This window comes from Crassostrea angulata, chromosome 4, assembly GCF_025612915.1.
Source record: "Crassostrea angulata isolate pt1a10 chromosome 4, ASM2561291v2, whole genome shotgun sequence".
Taxonomy (NCBI): Eukaryota; Metazoa; Mollusca; class Bivalvia; order Ostreida; family Ostreidae; genus Magallana; species Magallana angulata.
Genome location: NC_069114.1, coordinates 19,654,925 through 19,675,463, shown reverse-complemented (window position 1 = coordinate 19,675,463; position 20,539 = coordinate 19,654,925). Strand labels below are relative to the sequence as shown.

Below are 20,539 nucleotides of genomic sequence, written 5' to 3'. Positions count from 1 at the left end.
GGCCGCCATCTTTGGGGAAAAACCCATATATTTCTCACAGAAGCCTTTGTAGTTTAGAGGGTTGTAACTTTGTCATTTGACATTAAAAATCCGTTTCCCTGTGAATTTTAATTGCCCCAAGTTGGGGTAACGAAGGAATAAATCAAATTCCAAAAGATTACTTCAGAGGACGCCCAAATATTTGGTTGCTTAAAGAAGGGTAAAGTTGCTTTTTCCCTTTTGACCTTTGGGTTGACCCCGCAAAAGGGAACAACTTTTGCAAAGTGTGGATTGGACTATTCATTAGGGCCTACAAAGTGCATCTGCATGTTTGCATAGTGATTATACACATGTTTTGCACTTCAGTAAATTTTTGGATCTTGGATGATATAATTCATTTTGCTGGTATAGTTTACAGTAGATATCTATAACACTGTTTTGAATTCTTATTTTTTATTATGCTATATATACATACTGTATGTACATGTGTGTCTTAGTTCGGGTTTGTATTGAACTATTGTATATATACACACCATAATACATGTAGCATACACTGTATAAACATGTGGGGTCCCATGGTACACAAGTGTAGAATGATGTAATCATCAAGTACATGTATGCATCATGATTTCTTTACTTTATTTTAATAATTTTGTATCATATAGCCATCCACAGCTTCATTTATGAATTCAAAAATTCGGAAAGATTTGTACTACATATTCAATTTGTATGTGCTAGCTGCATTAAAATTATATGATTAATATATTTGATGTGTTAAATATGTGCAGTTCTGCTTCATAATAATCTGATTATAAACCCCAACCAGTAAAATCTAACGGGATGCAAGGTGGCCGATACACCACTAGGAAAAGCCCTGAAAGCTTTGTTTATTTTTTTTTGCTTTTATTTAAATGATGATTGAGTACCAATCAAGGTATCAATTCTTGTTAATCCTAGCAAATCTTTCAGAGAGACATTTTTTTTATATATATATTCCTACTCCTTTGGTAGATCAACTTCTTTTATTTTTTAATTTCACCAGTTACTCTGGTGACCCATTGTTATTGGTCTTATAGTTGTATAACCACTAAATATTTTGGTCTTTGTAATTGTATAACATTGGATAAAAATTAAATATTTTTAACTTCTTTTTCAAATACTGCTAGGTAAATTTTCATCAAATTTGGAATGAAGCATGTTTAGAAAAACATGAGCATAAATTTTTATTTTCATTAATGCACCCATTGTACCCTAGGGTTAAGGCAAACCCTGCCAAAATCTTCCAAAAACTTTTCTACTACTATTAGTCCTGAACATCTTATAGAAAAACTGAAGGCATGTCTGAAAACATTGAAAGCCCTTTACCATGACCATTTAGCATCTTTAAAGAATGCTTTCACTAGTAGTACAATTTAAGAATCCAATGTTCATATTGATTATGACTGATAAGTACTATAAATATACAAGTTTGTTTTCATTTTATTTTGTCTTCAGCCTATGCCCTTAAAACATTCATGATGGACGGAAAAGCCGCCATAGCTGCCATAAATGCAAAGATCGGGACCATGGTTAGGGCCTTCAAGAAAATGCAGAGTGACAGTACTTAGATGACATTTCAGTAATATCATTACGTCACTAATATAGCTTTCAGATGCATCAAGGTTATGCTTTCTTTTTAAAATCTGAGACTTCTTATTGTATATTCCAAAATTATTTTGTCTTCACGGTTGTGTTAATTATATTCAGACTTCTTATTGCTTATTCCAAAATTATTATGTCGATCTTCATGGTTGTGCAGTTCATATTCAGGTTCTTATATAGATTATGATTTTGTTGTATGTGTTTGTCATGTCTGGAATAGTGTTTTGTTTTTGATGATGTTACAGCTATACATTTTTTTTATGAATTAAGGTCATGATGCAGTAAACTTGTTTTACTTCTTCAGGTGATTTTTCTGGTCAGTTATGTTTATTTTCATATGTGTAAACATGTATGTGTTACTACCATTCCTAGTTTAGCATTGTACTATATATATTGACATAAAATTTTGATTAATGTACATTTGTTAATTTTTTCTTGAGGAAGAATTTTTTACATATAAACTTCTCATAGTGTCTTATTATAATTTGGGTAAAAAACACTTTATTTCTCTATTTTATTTTATTTTTTATTCTTTTTTTTTTTTATATTGCTACACTTTCTAGTCAGTTATACTAAAGATATTCCATTTATGGTGCTATTTTTTCCTTAAATGTTTTTAAATTCAAATTTTGTAATTAAATTTTTCCCTTCTGTGTAAAGGAAACATATTTAGAGGATGATTTATTTTTGAAAATAAATTGAGATTTGAATTTTTTAACTTCTCTTGTGTATACTGAATTTAAATTTGTATTAAGAAAATTTTAATGTACATAGTTAGGACAGACAGTTTTCATTTAAAATTATCAATTAATACTAGCAAACTAGCAAATCTGTCTTAAAAAAATTGTATGCAGCAATGATTGACGAAAGCTATTTCAATATATGGACAAGTGAATGTTTGCTGCAGGCTTGCAGCAAACTTATTTGCATGGTTAAATGTTTGCCGCAAGCTTGCAGCAATGTTCACATCTTGTTCGCAGGAATGTTTGCCGCAAGTATGCAGCAACAATTGCGGCAAGTTTGCAGCAAACGTTCGCAGGAAGCTGTTCTTAAATGGGCATGGGAATGTTTGCTGCAAGCTTGCCGCAGACCTCATTTGCATGGTAAAATGTTTGCAGTAAGCTTGCGGCAAGTTTGCTGCATGCTTGCAGCAATGCCTTTCTCTCATGGAATAAAATTTTAAGTTTTGCTTATGTCTGCAGCAAGCTTACAGCAATGTTTGCTGCAAGCTTGCGGCAAGTATTCGCAGCAAGCCCATTTTTTCGGTAAGGGTTACCCTAAGGTCAGAATTTTAGGGTATTTATATTCCCTGATATTCATAATACAGTCTTTTCTGGATTTTTTTTTAAAAGAATCATTGTTATTTGTTTTGAGTTATGGTTTATCTTTATGTAAATACATATTGATTCACTTCTCGGTAAAGTGTTCATGCATATATAGCACATGTACATGTACATTGTATACAAACAATTTTGAGATAACAAATACATGTGTATGTTGGATTAATTGTTACTGTGCTCAGATACATCAGCTTATGTGTGACATTATGGACAATTCATTGATAGAAAAAAAAAATGAAAGGAATGGAATTATAATGTCAACGATTATTTCGAGAAGAGATATATAGTATATCAAAAGAAATTAAATATTTACTACCGGTACATGTATCACACTTTGAGTAAAGCAGACTCTCTCTCTCAATTTGATATGTGTTAATAGTTTAGACCTAAGCTATTTGGTTTGGTTTTTGTACTGCCATCTTGTCATATGCACAGATCCAGAAATTTTTTTCCAGGGGGGGGGGAGGGTCCGAAGGGTAATTGGTTTTTTTCATGTGGTCTGAGGCATATTTGCGATAATTTACAATGTAAAATCTTCCTCCCTTCTAGATCCACGCATGCTTTCATACATATGACACTGCATGGTCAGTGTATTTTTTTGGTAACAAATATTCATGTATTTGCTATGCATATGTTCCCACAGCTAATAGATTTTTTAAATTTTTTATTTCAGCCCAACATGGACTTCTGCTTCCACCTGTCGACATGGGTTTTGCGGGTCGATTCTTGTGGTTTCAACTCTTGAGGTTACCCTTTCTTCCCTACCCACATATTCCCTGTGTTCTACAGACTATTTAATGAAAAAAATAATCTGATAATGCATAAACATGATGGATAAAAAGGTGCTCATCATCATGTTTTGGTGTATTTTGAATGTGTGAAGACATTATTGAAAACAAAATTAAAGCTGTTTAAAAAAATTACAATTGTGAGTTTTGAAATTTTGCTTTTCAATAAAAGTATATATTGATGCTTATATTTTGTATTCATTTGATATCATATGCACTATTTTTTATGACAATTTTATACAATTATTTATGAAAATCTTGACAAATATGAGGTTCCGTGTGTCTTTAAAAGAATTCTGTATCTTAATAGGGTGCGTCTTTTAACCCCAAGGAACCCCAAGGATACCCTAAGGTACCCCAATGACAAAAATTAATAAATTTTAATACCCAAGGGGTCTTATTGGACTTAAAGGGTCACCTCTTAGTACCCCAAGGAACCCCAAGGAAACCCGTAAGAACCTCATGGAACCCAAATGATAAAGTCATTAACCAGTGATACCCCAGAGGTCTCATTCGAATCAAAGGCTCACCCCAAGGTACCCCAGTGATAGAAATTAATAACTATTTATACCCAAGGGGTCTCATTTGAATCCAAGGGTCACCTCGTAGTACCCCGTAGGAACCCCAAGTATACTCATTAGAACCCCAAGTAACCCCAATAATAGAAATTAGTAACTAGTGATACCCCAGGAGTCTCATTATACCCCTATACCCCCACAAATGAAGTTTAAGGGGGTATATTGGTTTCACCCTGACCGTCCGTCTGTCTGTCTCTCTGTAGATGCAACTTTGTCCCCCCTATAGAATTTTTTACTACGTAGTACTAGTACTGCATGGAACAGTCTGAAAATTTGTACATATGTTGATCACCATCTGAAGATGTGCACCTGTAATTTTTTTAGGATCAGACAAGATTTAATGATTTTATGACAGTTTTCATTTTCCTCATTCTATATATTGTTCACTGATGTTGAAATGTAAGGGAGGTAATCCTTACAGATTTTATTAATTAATTTATAGCATTAAAACACCCTAAAATATATTTAAATGGAGGTTTTTTGTCTTTATGTGTTAACCAAATTTATCTTTTATAAGTATTCTATCAACTGACAATGCATAATTTTTGTTTGTCAATGATAAATTCTTAGGAGCTGGCTGAATTCATTTGTCCCAAGGGGGCCATTATCTGAGCCATGGTTTAGATGGAGCATGTGTGTATGGAAAATTGATAATCTGTAAAATGGGCAGTGGCTTTGGGGCTAATTTACAAGAGGCCCATGGGGCCACATCGCTCACCTGAGCAACAATGGGCGTTCAAAAGATATTGTGCCATATGGTCCCTCGGTAGAAAAACAACAAATAAATATTGTAAAGTATTCGAATTTTACACTTTTTTTTGTATACATGTAATCTTTGACATTGTACCTTCATGAAATACTATTTTTTACCAGAATAAGAAAATTCTACGCAAGATATAAAACTAAACATTTGGTAGAGGTATACTGTTAAGTTGTTAACTTCCAAATCCCTATATTTTCGTTCTGCCCCCCCCCCCCCCCCCCACTTTGTAAAGCGATCAAAATATATGAGTGCATATAGGTACATTTTTTTCATCAACTACTCAGTACTTACTAGTTATTGTTTTAAAAAAAAATAATAGTTATTGTTTTTTATTTTAAAAACCCTACATGTATAGATGTGAAGAAGAAAATTGTACCTCAATGTGCTCAATTTCTCAAATCAAAAACATTCAAAAATTTTATTTGTCTTCTCCATTATAATTAAATGACTGTTATTTACTTCGCGTACAAACCAGGATAATTTTCCGCTGTGATATTCTTAGGAATAGCGATAATTACTTTATCCCCGCAACAGAAATGTGTCAGAAATATGGAAACTGTTTTAAAGATGTCGTTTTTATTTACTCGTGTCTGAAAAACTATCAAAATTGATGTAGATTTCACATTATTTATTGTATAAAGAGAGGGAGAGTAGATATATACAGAATACTGTGGAATCATTAAATTTCGTGGGGGCCAATTTTCGTGGATGACTTAAATTTTACAGATTCGTGGGGACGTAATTTCGTGTTTTCATATATATCTACAAAAGGGAATATGACTTTATTACCCTAATTCATCAATTCGTGAAGGATGTTATTTCGTGGATGAGAGGTACCCAAGAATTCCACGAAAATTTGAGCCACCACGAAATCTAATGATTTCACAGTATCATTCTTTTATTTTGTTTGTACAAGTATTTAACATACTCTAATTCATAGAGATTTTCTAATGTTCAACCAAAATTTCAGCGTCAATTGTAGAATTATAAGCAAGATACAGAGCTCACAGTTCGCCTAGGTTTGATTCATATTTTGTTCACATGAGTTTATTACATTCAGCTTATGATTTTTAACTTGGTATTTCCTATTCAGCATTTAAAATGGAAAAAAAGAATGGCCTAAAATTTTATATTCTTTTATTCACTCAATACCAGTTCACTGGTATTTGAGGTTCAAAATCAGTTTATACAAATGTACACAAACACAGTGAAGGATCACATGTACAGTAGGAGTAATAATGACGAAAAAATGTTAAGTTTACAATACAATAAGATGTTAAAGTTGGTTTCTGAACGAACAGACTTTGAAAATTTTCTCAATAAATATTGACAAATTTTTTACTTTTTTAATCTTTAGTTTTTAAGATCTGTGTACAAACATAGAATTGTGAGCAAATCTCTGTATCTTGCTTATAATTTGAAGCTTAACACTCAAATATGGTTAGTAAATAGAAATTGAAAACAATTAAACACAAGAAACATTCACTATAACAAATAAAGAACACAATTTATTTTTTCGAAATGAATCATATAGATACATGTATATACCTACATATTTCCGTCAGCAATGTCAAACTTTATTTAAATTGAATAAACTCGAGAAAATGCCGAGCATCGCAACAAAACCTATTGCATTAATCTACCATTACGCAAAAGATAATGCCGATCGAATTACCGGTAGAATGAATTGTATTTCATTATTTTTTGATACATCAGATTTTGCTTAATTTGCGCAGGTAAACAGTTAACTGTTTGATTTACCAAAGTCTCTGTTTGATTTGATACGTAAAAATCACGAAATAATACAGACGATTGTTCCCAGGTTACAAGCAGGAATAACGAAAACGAAACGAAAATCGGAACAAGCTAACACCAACGTCATGTGTGAAAACTGTCAACGCATTGAAATATTTAGCCTCAATTTACTTCACAAAATCGGCAACGATATATTTTGCATGTTTCAAAAATTTCCCTTCATACGCGAACTGTTGCACAACAAGCAAATTCATCATAGTCAGATCGACCCTTTTTCTTATAATGTCATGGCTGCTTTAAACAAAGAACCTCGTTTTAGATGTATGGAATACGAGTCTAGGTAAAATGGGTATGCAAACCCGGGCCGTGGCAAAAAAAAAGCCAAGGCAGATCGACAATCGTCAATTCCAAATACGCATTATTTTGCAGCAATATTTACAGCGAATACAAATATACTAGTCCATCAAATATCCTGATATTTTAATGAGATTGGCAGATTAATATCTGCCAATCTTTGTTTTGCCCAGACCAAGTCTTGCCTACCCATTTTACCGGATGCCGGATTACCGGATGCCGAACCCGAAGCTATTAAACTGATTGAAACACCCATTTCCTTTATTATTATTTTCGTAATAACTCAAATTTGACACAGAATTAGCACTTAATTTTTGCAATTTATATTTTCCTTCCCATAAGGATAATTTATGCTAAACTACGTTGAATTGGAATCAGTAGTTCTTGAGAAGAAGATTTTTAAAAATGCACCCCCCTTTTTCTACAGTTTCAAGGTTTTCTCCGCTTTGAATACAGATCGGACTTTTATTTTTGCAATTTATATTCGCCCTCACATAAGGATGCTTTGTGCCAAATTTGGTTGAAATTGGATAAGCGGTTTTAGAGAAGAAGTTCAAAATGTAAAAAGTTTACAGACGGACAGACAGACGGACAGACAGACGGACAGACGGACGACGGACAAAATGTGATCAGAATAGCTCACTTGAGCTTTCAGCTCAGGTGAGCTAAAAAGGAAATAAATAATATCATTATTAAAATAAAGAAGTGAACTATTTTTAGAAGTTGTTTAAAGCTGCTTGGTCCGATTTATTTGTTATTACAGTATCAAATTTTTTTCCATACAAACCATTCATCGTAGAAAGTTATGGACTTTCTCCTATTTACACCAGCAGAATCAATCTCCTTTCAAAGTTAGAAATATTCAAAGTAAATAAAAATAATTTCTCTTTGGGCAAACGAAAAAACAAACCAAAATGCATCACGGGAATGTTTAGAAAAAGAAACCATTTGGTTTCGTCCCCCGAATGATTGGGGTCATTCAACACGCATGCTCTGCATCGATTGTAAAGAAAACAAACTTCAGAAATATTAGCGAACAAAACGTACACATGTTTATTTGTAATTTGTCTGATCATTTCGACCTTTATTCAAAGCGATGACAAAGTCGTAATACAACTATACCCGCATCGTCGTCAGGGGTGAAATTTAACATGAGGCGAAATAACGCGGTACCCTTTTATGTCATTTGTTTTGTTAGCAATAATGTGTACGTATTTTTCTTCATTGAAATTTGGCTTTATTGACTGGGAAAACAACTGCAATGTCTTTTATTATACATATACTAAGCATAACCATCGTTTAAAAGCGTGCATAAAATTTGATAAAAAATCGGACCAAGCAGCTTTAAATTTATTAGTCATGCAAGTAAATTGATGAAGTGACCCTAAAAGGAATTTGATTTAAATTAGATTTAAAATTACTGATATGATTGTAGTGTTTCCGCAATTTTAAAATTGTTTGCCATATTAAATTTTCTTTCTTACATATTTTTACATAGTATGGTAATTATGGTAATGTTTTGGGAGTTTATTAAATCTAACAAGCCTGTCAAAGAAAATCATATATAAAGTCCTATGGGATCAATTTTCTGATATGGAGTTCCATTGTACCATAGCAGAAAGTGAGGAAATTTTGAAACAACAAACTGCATCTGTTAAGACTCTTATTAGAAAGATATTCAAAGTTTTATCAACAGAAGAGCATTGCTTGGCTACCGGTATTTCCATTTACTGCAAAGGGTGGGATTATTGTCATTTTGTTGGTTTTTCATTAAAACAATTAAATAAAAAACAATATCAGATACATTAATTTGTAAATATATTACTGTTATACATATGTATTTAAAGTGATAAGTACCCCCAAAGAACCCATTGGCAAATGAATCCCAAGTATACCAATGAGAACCCAAAAGATACCCTTGAGAACCCATAGATACCTCAATGGTGGAAAGTAAGGCCGGTCTCATTAAAAATCAAAGGGTCACTCCTGATACCCCAAGGATACCCCAATTATAAAAATTGATAATTATTGATACCCCAGGATACTCATTTGAGTCCAAAGGTCAATTATTGGTACCCCAAGGATACCTGTAGGAACCCAAACTGCCAGGGACCCAAATGATAGAATTTAATAACCATCCCAATGGTTGAACTGTAAAACATATTACTAATTAATACCCAATTACTCAATGGAATATCATAAAAACATCTGGGCAACCCAAGGAACACTTGTGATACCCCAATTAAAATATCTGTTCACTTTGGATGAATTTAACAATAAGTGTTTTCAAATCGGTTGAAAATCATAATCGAGTACCGTTAATCGGCAGACTTTGTTGTCTCTTACCAACTGATGATCAGCCAATATTGAATCAGTAACAAATTATATCAAATTCATGAAAATAGGGCACTAAATTTTATGTCACCACAAGGAAGCCTGCAATTCTTCCGGTGAACCATTCATATGAACACTTAATATGACAATGTTTCTTCGGTGAAATTTTCAAATGAAGTGGAGAAAGATATTGTTCAGTTACAAAGACCCAAACTTGTTTTACTATTGACAAAGGGGGTGTTACCCTTATTGGAGTACTTTTGAGAAAAGACAAGAAGTGATCATGGAAGTGTGGAGTGGGGCTATCTCCCCTTCGTGGGTACAACACAATGGATTGACCCATTATGCATGCAGAATGTTCACCTGAGAGGCACCAAAATACCTGTTAATTGCAGGTAGACACCCGTTGTATATTGGTGGTAGCTCTTGGACAGGGATTAAAGGGCCAACATAACCCTTTACATGTATACACAATGGTTTCACCATCACTGTTGCAATATATTTACCTACACCTACATCTCCTTGTTTATTGGTAGACAACCCTTGTGAATTTTGGGTGTCTTCCCACTTTGCTATAATTCTGAAATTTTTATGGGTGACTGATTTTAGCTAAGTGGGAATGGTGCTCAGGTAAGGGTTTCAAAGAATTACAGGTAAATTATAGTCTGTTCAATTATTGACCTTAAGCAAATTTTTAATAAAAAAAAAAATAACAGGCAGTTTTTTGAGATTATGTTTAAAATAAAGTTAAAAAAATTAATTAAATACTTGTAATAGAAGTAAATTTTGATAATTAAAAAGGGTTTGTTCTATCATGATTGATCGTACAAGCTAATTTTTATTTCATGTAAAATTACTTAATATTCATTCTTTTGAGGAGATGGAAAACTATGACATTACTACCCCTTCTATGTCCCTTATCAAGAACCTTGAAAAAATAAACATTATATGGTTCAAGTTTTGGGCTGTTGATTTTAATAATGAAAAAACTATAAATGTTAATTTTATAAGAAATGCAGAGGTTATGATATAAAAGAATTAAATGCTCAACAACATGAACACATATCACGTACATCATACAATTTGGCTATAGTGGTTATGATATAAAAGAATTAAATGCTCAACAACATGTACATTTAGGACTACATTTTCAGACTGATGGAACTATTTCAATATTTTACCCCTGAAATTCAGAAAAATTCTTGTAAAAGGACTTATATATGATATGGGCCTAAAATGGCCCCCTAAAATGAACATCATCATTTTTCTTTGTACAGATATATATGTGATGTTTTTACATAATGTTCATTTTGATTCAACTGCCCAGAATTTAGAAATATGACATCGTAAAGACAACCTTTTCCTGCCATTTTTGCATTTTTAGCATAAAACAGCTTGTTTTCAAGCAGTTTTTCTTTCAGAAAAAATAGAGAGCATGCTTGAACAAACAAAATATTTTAATCAGAGATGTATCTAGCCAAGGCTAATAAGTGACAAAAAAAATTTCCCTGTTCAAGCATGCCCTCTATATTTCCCATTCATAAAAAGATAAGAAAAATGTAAATTTTTGACTGATTTTGATTGAAATATAGAAATAGCGTCACTTCTGATGTCATTTTCTGCCAGTGAGTGCAAAAAAATCAAATAAATAGGTGAAAAATAAATTTTACATCAACTCTTCTAAAATATAACATAACATATTATTGTACCTGAAACACTTTCAAAAATTGCGAATAATGGGGGCCAAATTTAACTTATATCATATACATACATGTAGTTCTTTCGTACTTCAAATCACCATCTACCAGTTGAAGTGGGAAGATGGGAAGGTATCCCATTAAATGAAAGATTTTGTCCTCTCTGTTACAAAAAACGTATAGCCGATGAATTTCATTATATTTTAGAATGTGATGCAATATCACAAGTCTGAAACAAATTTATAGACAAAATTTTTTCAGCTAGACCAAATGTGTTTTAAAGTATTACATATTAGGGTATCCTTGGGGTTGTATGGTGTATCAAGAGTTATAAATCTGTATGATTAGGGTATCTTTTGGAGTTCCTTGGGATTTCTGTGGGGTTCCCTAGGGTTTATAAAGGTTTTTAGAGGCGTGTCTGGGATACCAATGAGTCCCCAGTGGTATCAAGAATTTTTGATTTGAATTATTAGGCTATATCCTTGGGGTTCCATTGGGTTCTATAGGGTATCAAGTATTATGAATCTGTATTATAAGGGTATCCTTTAAGTTCCTTGGGGTATCCATGGGGTTCCGTGGGATACCTAATGGTGTCTGGGATATCAAAAAGCCCCGAGGGTGTATCCAGAGATAGAAAATTGTGTTATTAGGGTATCCCTGGGGTTCATTTGGGTATCAAAAGTTATATTACTGGGTATCCTTGGAGTTCCTTGAGGTATCCACAGGGTGTGTCAGGGATAACAATGGGGTATCTGTATTATTACAGATTATTATTACAATATCAAATTACATATTTAATAAACAGGGGTAGATTGAAGCAGGCACATAGCATAAGATGGGAGGGGGGGGGGATGACACCCCCCCCCCCCGCTTTTTCTTGCCGAAATTTTTTTTCTTAAATTTACATACAAGAAATTAATATGCAGGGAGTTCCTTGAGGTATCCACAGGGTGTGTCAGGGATAACAATGGGGTATCTGTATTATTACTATTAGAGTACTATTAGGGTATCCTTTAGGTTTCTTGGGGTACCCATGGGGCTCCCTGAGATACCTTGTGATTTGTCTAGGATATCAAAGAGACCCAAAAAGTATCAAGAGATATAGTGTATCCTTGGAGTTCCATAGGATATCAAGAGTTATAAAATTTATATAACCAATACATGTATAAGAGTATCCCTAGCGTTCCTTGGGGTATCCGTGGGTTTTGTCTGAGATACCAATGAGTCCCTACAGGTATCAAGAATTTAAATTTGTATTATTAAGTTATCCTTTAAGTTCCTTGAGGTATCCTTGTGGTTCTGTGGTGTATCAAGAGTTATGATTCTGTATTATTAGGGTATTCTTGGAGTTCCTTGGGGCTTGGGATATCCCTGGGGTTCCCTGTGGTTCTTAGAGGTGTGTCTGGAATACCAGTGAGTCCCCAGGGGTACCAAGAGTTTAAAATTTGTATTATTAGGGTATCCTTGAGGTTCTTTGGGGTTCTATGGTGTATCAGAAGTTATAAATCTTTATTATTAGGTTATCTTTGGGGTTCCTTGGGGTATAATTGGGGTACCAAGGGTAAGGGGTGACCCTTGCACTCTAATGAGACCCCTTTGGGTATCAATAGTTATTCATTTCTGTCATTGGGGTATCTTTGGGGTTCCTTGGGGTTTCCTTGGGGTTTCTTGGGGTTAAAAGACGTGCCGTCTTAATATGCTGAAAAAAATATTCTGACTTTATGGTAGAGATACTCTTATAGTTATAAGCAAGATTAACTTATATCGTGGCAGAGACACCATGCGCAGATCCAAAAAAATTTCCAGGGGTGGTGGGTGGTGGGTGTCTGAAGGATGATTGTGATTGCCACCGAGGGGGGGGGGGGTGTCGTGTCCGAGGCATATTTGCGATGATTTTACAATGTAAATTTAATAAATTTTCATTTTCCAGGGGGGTTGGGACCCCTCTTACCCCTCCTCTAGATCTGCGCATGGACACACTTGATAACAATATCAAATTACATATTTAATAAACAGGGGTAGATTGAAGCAGGCACATAGCATAAGATGGGAGGGGGGGATGACACACCCCCCCCGCTTTTTCTTGCCGAAATTTTTTTTCTTAAATTTACATACAAGAAATTAATATGCAGGAACTGTTTTGAGAGTATGTAAAGAAATATTGATTTTTTTTCCTTTGCTTGTCAACGTTTTTTGGATGAGTCTGCCCCCTTTCAAAAACGATCCTACGTACGCGTGGATCTGGCTTATTTTCTTTTCATTAGCCTGTTATATATACACTTTAATTAGTCTAAAATTATAAGGAAGACATTTATAGAAAACTAGCACCCACCCCAAACCTTAATTAGATCCGCGCATGGGGTTATCTGATTCTGTTCTGGTGCATTGACGAATCTATCACTCTATTCTGTTTAAACTGAACAAAAAATAATAAATTGGTAATATTCCTGTGTATTTTACGAATTGAAAGGTTTAAAAGGTTAATGAAATGTGCAAGTAAGGAATAACCAACGATTAACAATGTAAATCTTTAAATTTTCCTCGCTTCACAACGCCAGATTATCTGCCCTTGATCCTGATCATCAGTGCGTTTGAAAATCGGCTAATTTGCATAAAATCATATACATCTGTCTAAACTTGCAAAAGTTCAATGATGTCCCGACAATTTTAAGGATTGTGTTTAACTTTTTTATTTTCATCACATACCAGTGATTGTAAAAAGTGCTGGGAGCAAGTTGTTGCTTGAAAGGAAACATTTTTTGACACATGAATTAACTCGGTTATCGAAAAAATTTATTAAACTTGAAGTCAAATGTAGCTGCTCTATTTTTAGCGTATCACGTGATAAACAGCTGATGCGCTGACTGTGTTCCGGTGAAAAATAATGGGGAGATCGGTAGTAACATAATGATGTATAAACTTTATCATTGCCATATTTGGATGAGTTTGTATACTTTGTCTGGAATAAAGTCCGTTTTTAGTGTATTTATTTCATACGGTAATCCATGAGCGTCCTTAACCTAGCTGCGTTCCAAGTATGGTTAAATTTGACTCAGTGGTTTTAGAGAAAAAGCCATAATGTGAGAACTTTACAGACGAACAGACAAACGGACGGACGGGCGGGCGACAACGGGTGATCACCAAAGCTCACTTGAACCTGCAGTTCAGGTGAGCTTAAAAGTAAAACATCTGTTTAAGTCACCCTATCATTTTAATGATTATCTAAAAATCACTCTGTAATGAATTCTTTAACTTTTTTTAGGGTAAAGAGTCAAAGGGATCATTTTGTTTTTTGCAATGTTAAGGGAAAGGGGGGGGGGGGGGAGGGGGTTCGGACTGATAGCATTAATTCCTTACAATATCTTAGACCCCCTTCACTAGTTTTTATGACATGTTAAACGATATGTTAAGGATAAATCTCGAAATAGTAGATGTCTCGAGAAGGCATTTCTGTCATTTTTATGTGCAAGGATTCTCATAACAGGAATTAAATAAACAGAGAAGCAAATGTAAAGTTAAACAAGAGGAAACAGGCCGTAACGTTCTCCGATCTACAGCCATGTTCGGTACTCTTAATCAACCGGATTTTTTGTGTACCATATATATGCCTTTTACATAGATACATATACTAGGTAAAAGGGTTCGAGCCACCGATTCACTGGTACAACCTTTTCAAAATTTGTTCTCAACACATTTGCAATATTATTAAATGCATGGATATCATTAATTGATTTCTTTTTATTTTAATTCATTGATAAAGTTTGAAGGACATATAACATTTTTATGATGAAAAAAAAAATACTTTGAGGCTGAGGATCGGAAAACCTTAACGTTCACCTGAGTATCACAGCCATTATATTGACCTGTCTAGAAATCTCATATATGCATTAGATAAAGTTTCATTCTAAAGTAAGAAGTAAAGTAAAACATTATATACATGAAAACAATATGACAAATTTGGTTAAACCCTGCAGTAAGTACCCCTACCCTATAAACTATATGACTGTTTTGGTCCCGCCCTAGATTCACCTCAACTTTTGGGGTAATGAAATTAAATAAATTTGGTATCCGCGGAAGTGAAAAAAAGAAGATATTTAAGGTAGAATGTTTCTTGGTCTACCTAATTATGAATTCAGTTTTTCTTATAGAAGTGTAAGAATAGAGGAAATTATTTAAGATTATATGCATTACACTATCCATCTATTTTGGCCCCGCCCTAGAGTTCCGTACCACGGAGGACATTAAATGTAGAATTTTGGCAGATTGGACTACATTTAAGCATTTACTCAATTTGTATGCTCACACCGCTGCAGTTATGAGATTATATCTTTCAAAAAATAATGATTTAATGCTTATATGTACATTATTTTAACTCTTGTCTTGTCTGCAAATGTGATAATAGGTCAAAATTTCTGTTTTATCCAAAGGGTAAGTTCAAATTAATGGAGGAGCCACTGTAACAGCCACAAACGTGAAATTTGATTCTCGCTTGCGACGTTGCATTTTTACAGCGTTCAACGTTTGTGACCTCATAATAAAACTAGTCATTCTAACCCTTAAGTACCCTGTCTGTGTTACGGTCTTATAACTGCAGTATCTTTTCACGCACTGTACATGCAAAAAGTATTTGGAATGTAAATATATCAATTGTAATTCAGTTTTTTCTTACAGATGTGTTAATTGGAGTATTTTCAAATGTTTGATAAATTATCAAAGTTGACAATTTCTGTCCTGCCCCGAGAGTTCATATAGGCCAAGAGTCATCAAATTTATAATTTATGTTCCATTTATGCTTCATACTAAATTTGAAAAGATTTGGCCATGCAATTCTTAAGAATAATCTAATAAAGTTCAAAAATTACATGCAACACACGACGCACGGCACAAAACCCAATTGCAATAGGTCACAAGAGTGACTCATGTGGCTTAGAAATAAGGCAAAAAGTACACGGTGTGCTTCAAAGTATCTAATATTCTCATTATAATGGAGTTCCCATTAAAGTGTTGATGCATATTTAATTCCAACTTTGAATTCGTCCACTATATTTGTGCGTAAACATTATAAATGTAAAAATACGGCTCGAAGTCCCTTTCACCTTTCACCCTAAAGATGGTATCTCCGATACTTTGAAAGAACTCATTCATTGATCTATAAGGGTGAGCCCTTTTTGACCATTGTTTTGTTAACAACTATATATCTTATAATTTTTTTAAAAATCGAATGGTTTAGAAATAAACATTTTACACAACACTTTTTTAATGTACCTTTAGTTAGACATGCAAGTTACATCCTCTTCAAGATTAAACAAAACAAGTATGAGATGCAAACAAAATGGCGGACAACCTAATAGCCAAGTCAGAAACCGAAAGTGATTTTATTACACAGAAAAAAAAAACGATTTTAGATTAAGTTTGATGCCTACATGTAGATGAAAATAAATTTGTATCTACTAAACATCTTTTCACAGATTATCGTATACATTTATGTAATTAACGTGGCATTCTGCATTGTTCGTGTCATCCTAAATGTGCAAAATGTTTCTCAAAAATGTTCAATTAAATTGCAATAAAGCACCTTCAACAACATAATCATACGAAATACGTTTGAAATCTTAATTTAGAAGTGTTTTTAAAAACAAACTGTATACTTACACATAGGAGGGAAATAAATAAAAATGTTCCTACTATAGCAAGAATTGAGCTCGCATAGAGAGTCATTGTATCCTCCTTGAATTCTAAACACGACGCTAAAATAAAGTGCGACCTATTTTATGTAACCCGATCAATATGTACGCCGACAAAACCGACGGATACTTTATTATGCAACAATGGAGGCACCAGACGGGTCGTTTAATCATCATACCGGATTTTCAATAAACAAGAGAAAAAACTGTAAATGTGACAGCAAACCGGGGTTTTGTTTGTGTTAATATTATCTGCAGGTGTCACTTCAGTAATTCACTGAAGATTCACGTCAAAACATGGCTGAGGCAAAAAAAAATTCCACAATTCCCCTTTGAATTTGGCACCCTCCCTCCCGAGACAGGAGCTGAATGTTAATGAGCTAAACAACGTGTAAGAAGTCTGGTTATCCAGGTTTTGTAATGATGCAAGGTCATTTGGGTAAAGAAGCTCGGGCTTGATTTTCAAGCGCATGTGTAACTACGACGTAAACAAAGTATCATGCCTTGCTGGATATGTGTGTTTTAGCTACTAGATTGTAAATGAAGTATTGTTTCAAAATATATCAAGAGGATTTTTCCCAGAAGTTCGGTTTGAATTTTCAATCTGTATCTAAAGTTGCGCAATTTTGGTAAAAATATATAGTAAAATTAATTATGTAGTGACACCTGTAATTCATTTGTTAACCCTGAATTGATGAAAACTACCTATCCAGGAAAATGGCATGGGGTACTCTGTGTGTAATACTTTGCCAAAATATGACTAAGTTCAAAAGGTGTATTTTTTAGATACATCATCAGAAATCAAAATCCTAACAAAATACACACCTCTTATATATGTCCAATTGATCTGCAAAAGAACAACTTCCTATGTTGAAAACAGTAGGAGGATTTATCCGTACAATAGGAGTACTCCATATGCAATATTTTGCCGAAAATTGACTAAGTTTAACAGCTGGTTTATTTTCTCGTAAATCATTAGAAATCAAAACCCTCGCAATATGCACACCTCTGATATATGTAAAATTGATATGGTACCCCCCCCCCCCTCCACAACTACCTATCTTAAAAAACTGTAGGTGGAGTTATCCGTACAATAGGGGTACCCTATATGCAAATATTTTGCCAAAATATGACTAATACCCCTATATGCAAATATTTTGCCAAAATATGACTAAGTTCAAAAGCTGGTGTTTTTTCCATAAATTCTCAGAAGTCAAAATCCTAGCAATATGCACACCTCTAATATATGTCCAAATAATCTGCAAAAGAACAACTTCCTATTTTGCAAACTGTAGGAGGATTTATCCGTAAAATTTGGGTACCTTTCTGGCAGCCGCCAAACGCCTACCATTTCACCATTTCAATAACCAGATTTTTCCTTTGGTAAACCCGGTTTAAAACATTTCAAATTACAAACTAAACAAAATATTTAATATTAAAGATCGGTTTAAATATACCGGATGCCCCCCATTACGTGACATTTCTGCACATAGTGAACGACAGGTCATGCATTAGACACACCAAATAATTTAAATTTAAACAAAATACTACCAAAAAACTTGCCACAATAGTTTATTGCAAATATTCACATCTATTCTTTTGTCTCTCATGAAATTTATCAAAACCAGTATAACAGATAAATTAAAAACGAATAGCATTTTTCAACAAGTACGAGACGCAAAAAATGGAGGAAAACCAAATTGCAAAGTCAAGAATGAAAGTAATTTTTTTACAGAGAAAAAACGTTTTTTTTTAAATTAATATTGACGTCGTTTCTTAATATTCATATTGATGCTTATATGTATATGCAGGCATGTAGCATCGTTTTTGAAAGAAGGGGGCAGACTCATCCAAAATATATTGACAAGAAAAAAAAGCAAACAAAAGAAGGGAAAATTGGGCTACTTCCCATAATCCTCAAAATCATAATCCGATTAGGGAACTCTGTTTATTTATTTCTTTAAATATAAACTTCTGATTAATCTTTTATGCGCCAACAAATTGGGGGAAGGGACAGGCCCTCCGCCCCTCCCCTGACTGATGCTGAATGCCTGATATGGAAATAGACTTGTATCTACTATAGATATTTCCACAGGTTATCGCAAACATTTATGTATTTAACGCGACATTCTGCATTGTTATTGTCATCCTAATCGTGCCAACTTTTCCCCAAAAATTTTAATCTAATGTGGTGAAAAAGAGAAAATTACGGAATTACAATCAAGCACTTCAACCATAATCATACAAAATATATTTGAAAGCTAAATACAAGTAGGAAGTGTATAAAAAAACCCAGACTGTATACTTACCCATAGTAGGGAAAAAAATAAAACTGTTCCCACTATAGAAAGACTTGAGCTCGCATATAGAGTCATTCTATCCTTCTTGAATTCTAAACACGACGCTCAAATAAAGTGCGACATATTTTGTGTAACCCGATGAAATGTACGTCGACAAAAGTGACGGAAACTTTATCGACTGCTTAATCCCGCAGTGTGGCAACCCACTTTTAAAAGAATTACGCACTATGAAATATTTTTCTATGTGCGTTAAATTTGGGTCAACATCAATGCACTTTAAAAACTTTTTCCGGAGTGCATAAAATTTGGAACCAAGTCTACACACTTCGCAATAGTTTTTGGTTAAGTTTTGTTTATCAGGCTAACTAAAACATTCAAAGTGTAACGTATCTGCCTGAACACGGTATTATATATATATATGTAAATCTGATTTAGGCATTGAGGAGACCATACCCTAAAATGTAGTTTAGGGAGACAATATACAAAATTTTTATATGTGCATATTTTTTATTGCAAATAGTCATTTAGAGGTCTTCAAGATTCAAATAACTTTACATGTGTTTTAATTTTTCAATATATCTTGTCCTTAAAAAAATACAGCAAAAATGGTCTCCTTAATATTTTGTTACTCTCTCATAAGGCTTAAGGAGACCGTGCATATATTTTCATATATATTTTTTATGGCTTAAGTAGACCATTCTTTTTTCCCATAATTTTCATGATTTGCAAGTGCTCTATCATTTTTTATCGCCACGCAACATAGAATTAAGATATAATGCAAGGTCACTGTGTACATGTGCATGTATATGTAAGCTTTGTTAATATCTCACATAGTTGATGGTGTGGACTTTTAATATTCATAGATGGTCATTTAGAGGTCTGTGGAATGGCAATAATCTCACATCTGTTTTAATTTTTCATTACTACTAGCCCTTAAAAATATACTATATTGTCCCTCTAATATTTTGCTACCGTCTTATGCGGCTATGGGATACCGATAATACATTTTTATTAATATTACTTAATTAGGGTTGAATTAAGGTTTTTACCATAACATTCGTGATTTGCAAGCCCTTTAATTTTCACTGTCCGGTTTTTTTTCGCATGTCACGAAACTTGCGAAAATGGGGAAAATATGTAGCATTTTAAATTTGCGTCCCTACTGAAGATTATCTTCTCAATTCAATCTATTCTACATGTATCCTAATGTGTTTTAGAATTTCACAATAATAAATGAAAAAAAAACATTTTAAGTTCATGAACAAACTTTACTAATCATCAAAACTAATTTCAAATAGATTTCATTTATAATTTATGGACCAGGGT

The 20,539-nt window shown here is 33.6% G+C and overlaps 1 protein-coding gene across 5 annotated transcripts in view; it reads right to left on the bottom strand.

Moving 5' to 3' along the window:
- The window catches only part of LOC128179769 (serine/threonine-protein phosphatase 6 regulatory ankyrin repeat subunit A-like), a 53,962-nt gene extending 34,493 nt beyond the window's left edge, over positions 1-19,469 (bottom strand). For 2 of the 5 annotated variants that reach the window (XM_052847351.1, XM_052847349.1), the window contains exon 1: positions 19,223-19,469. Coding sequence is in view for 2 of the 5 variants with exons in the window: in XM_052847349.1 (XP_052703309.1) it covers positions 19,223-19,288 (66 nt within the window). In the remaining 3 variants the exon portion in view is untranslated. Of the gene's footprint in view, positions 1-16,494; positions 16,586-16,881; positions 17,023-19,222 lie in introns of those variants that run through there. The other 3 variants (XM_052847348.1, XM_052847350.1, XM_052847352.1) reach the window with 3 other exon arrangements.
- Positions 19,470-20,539: the final 1,070 nt, after the last annotated feature.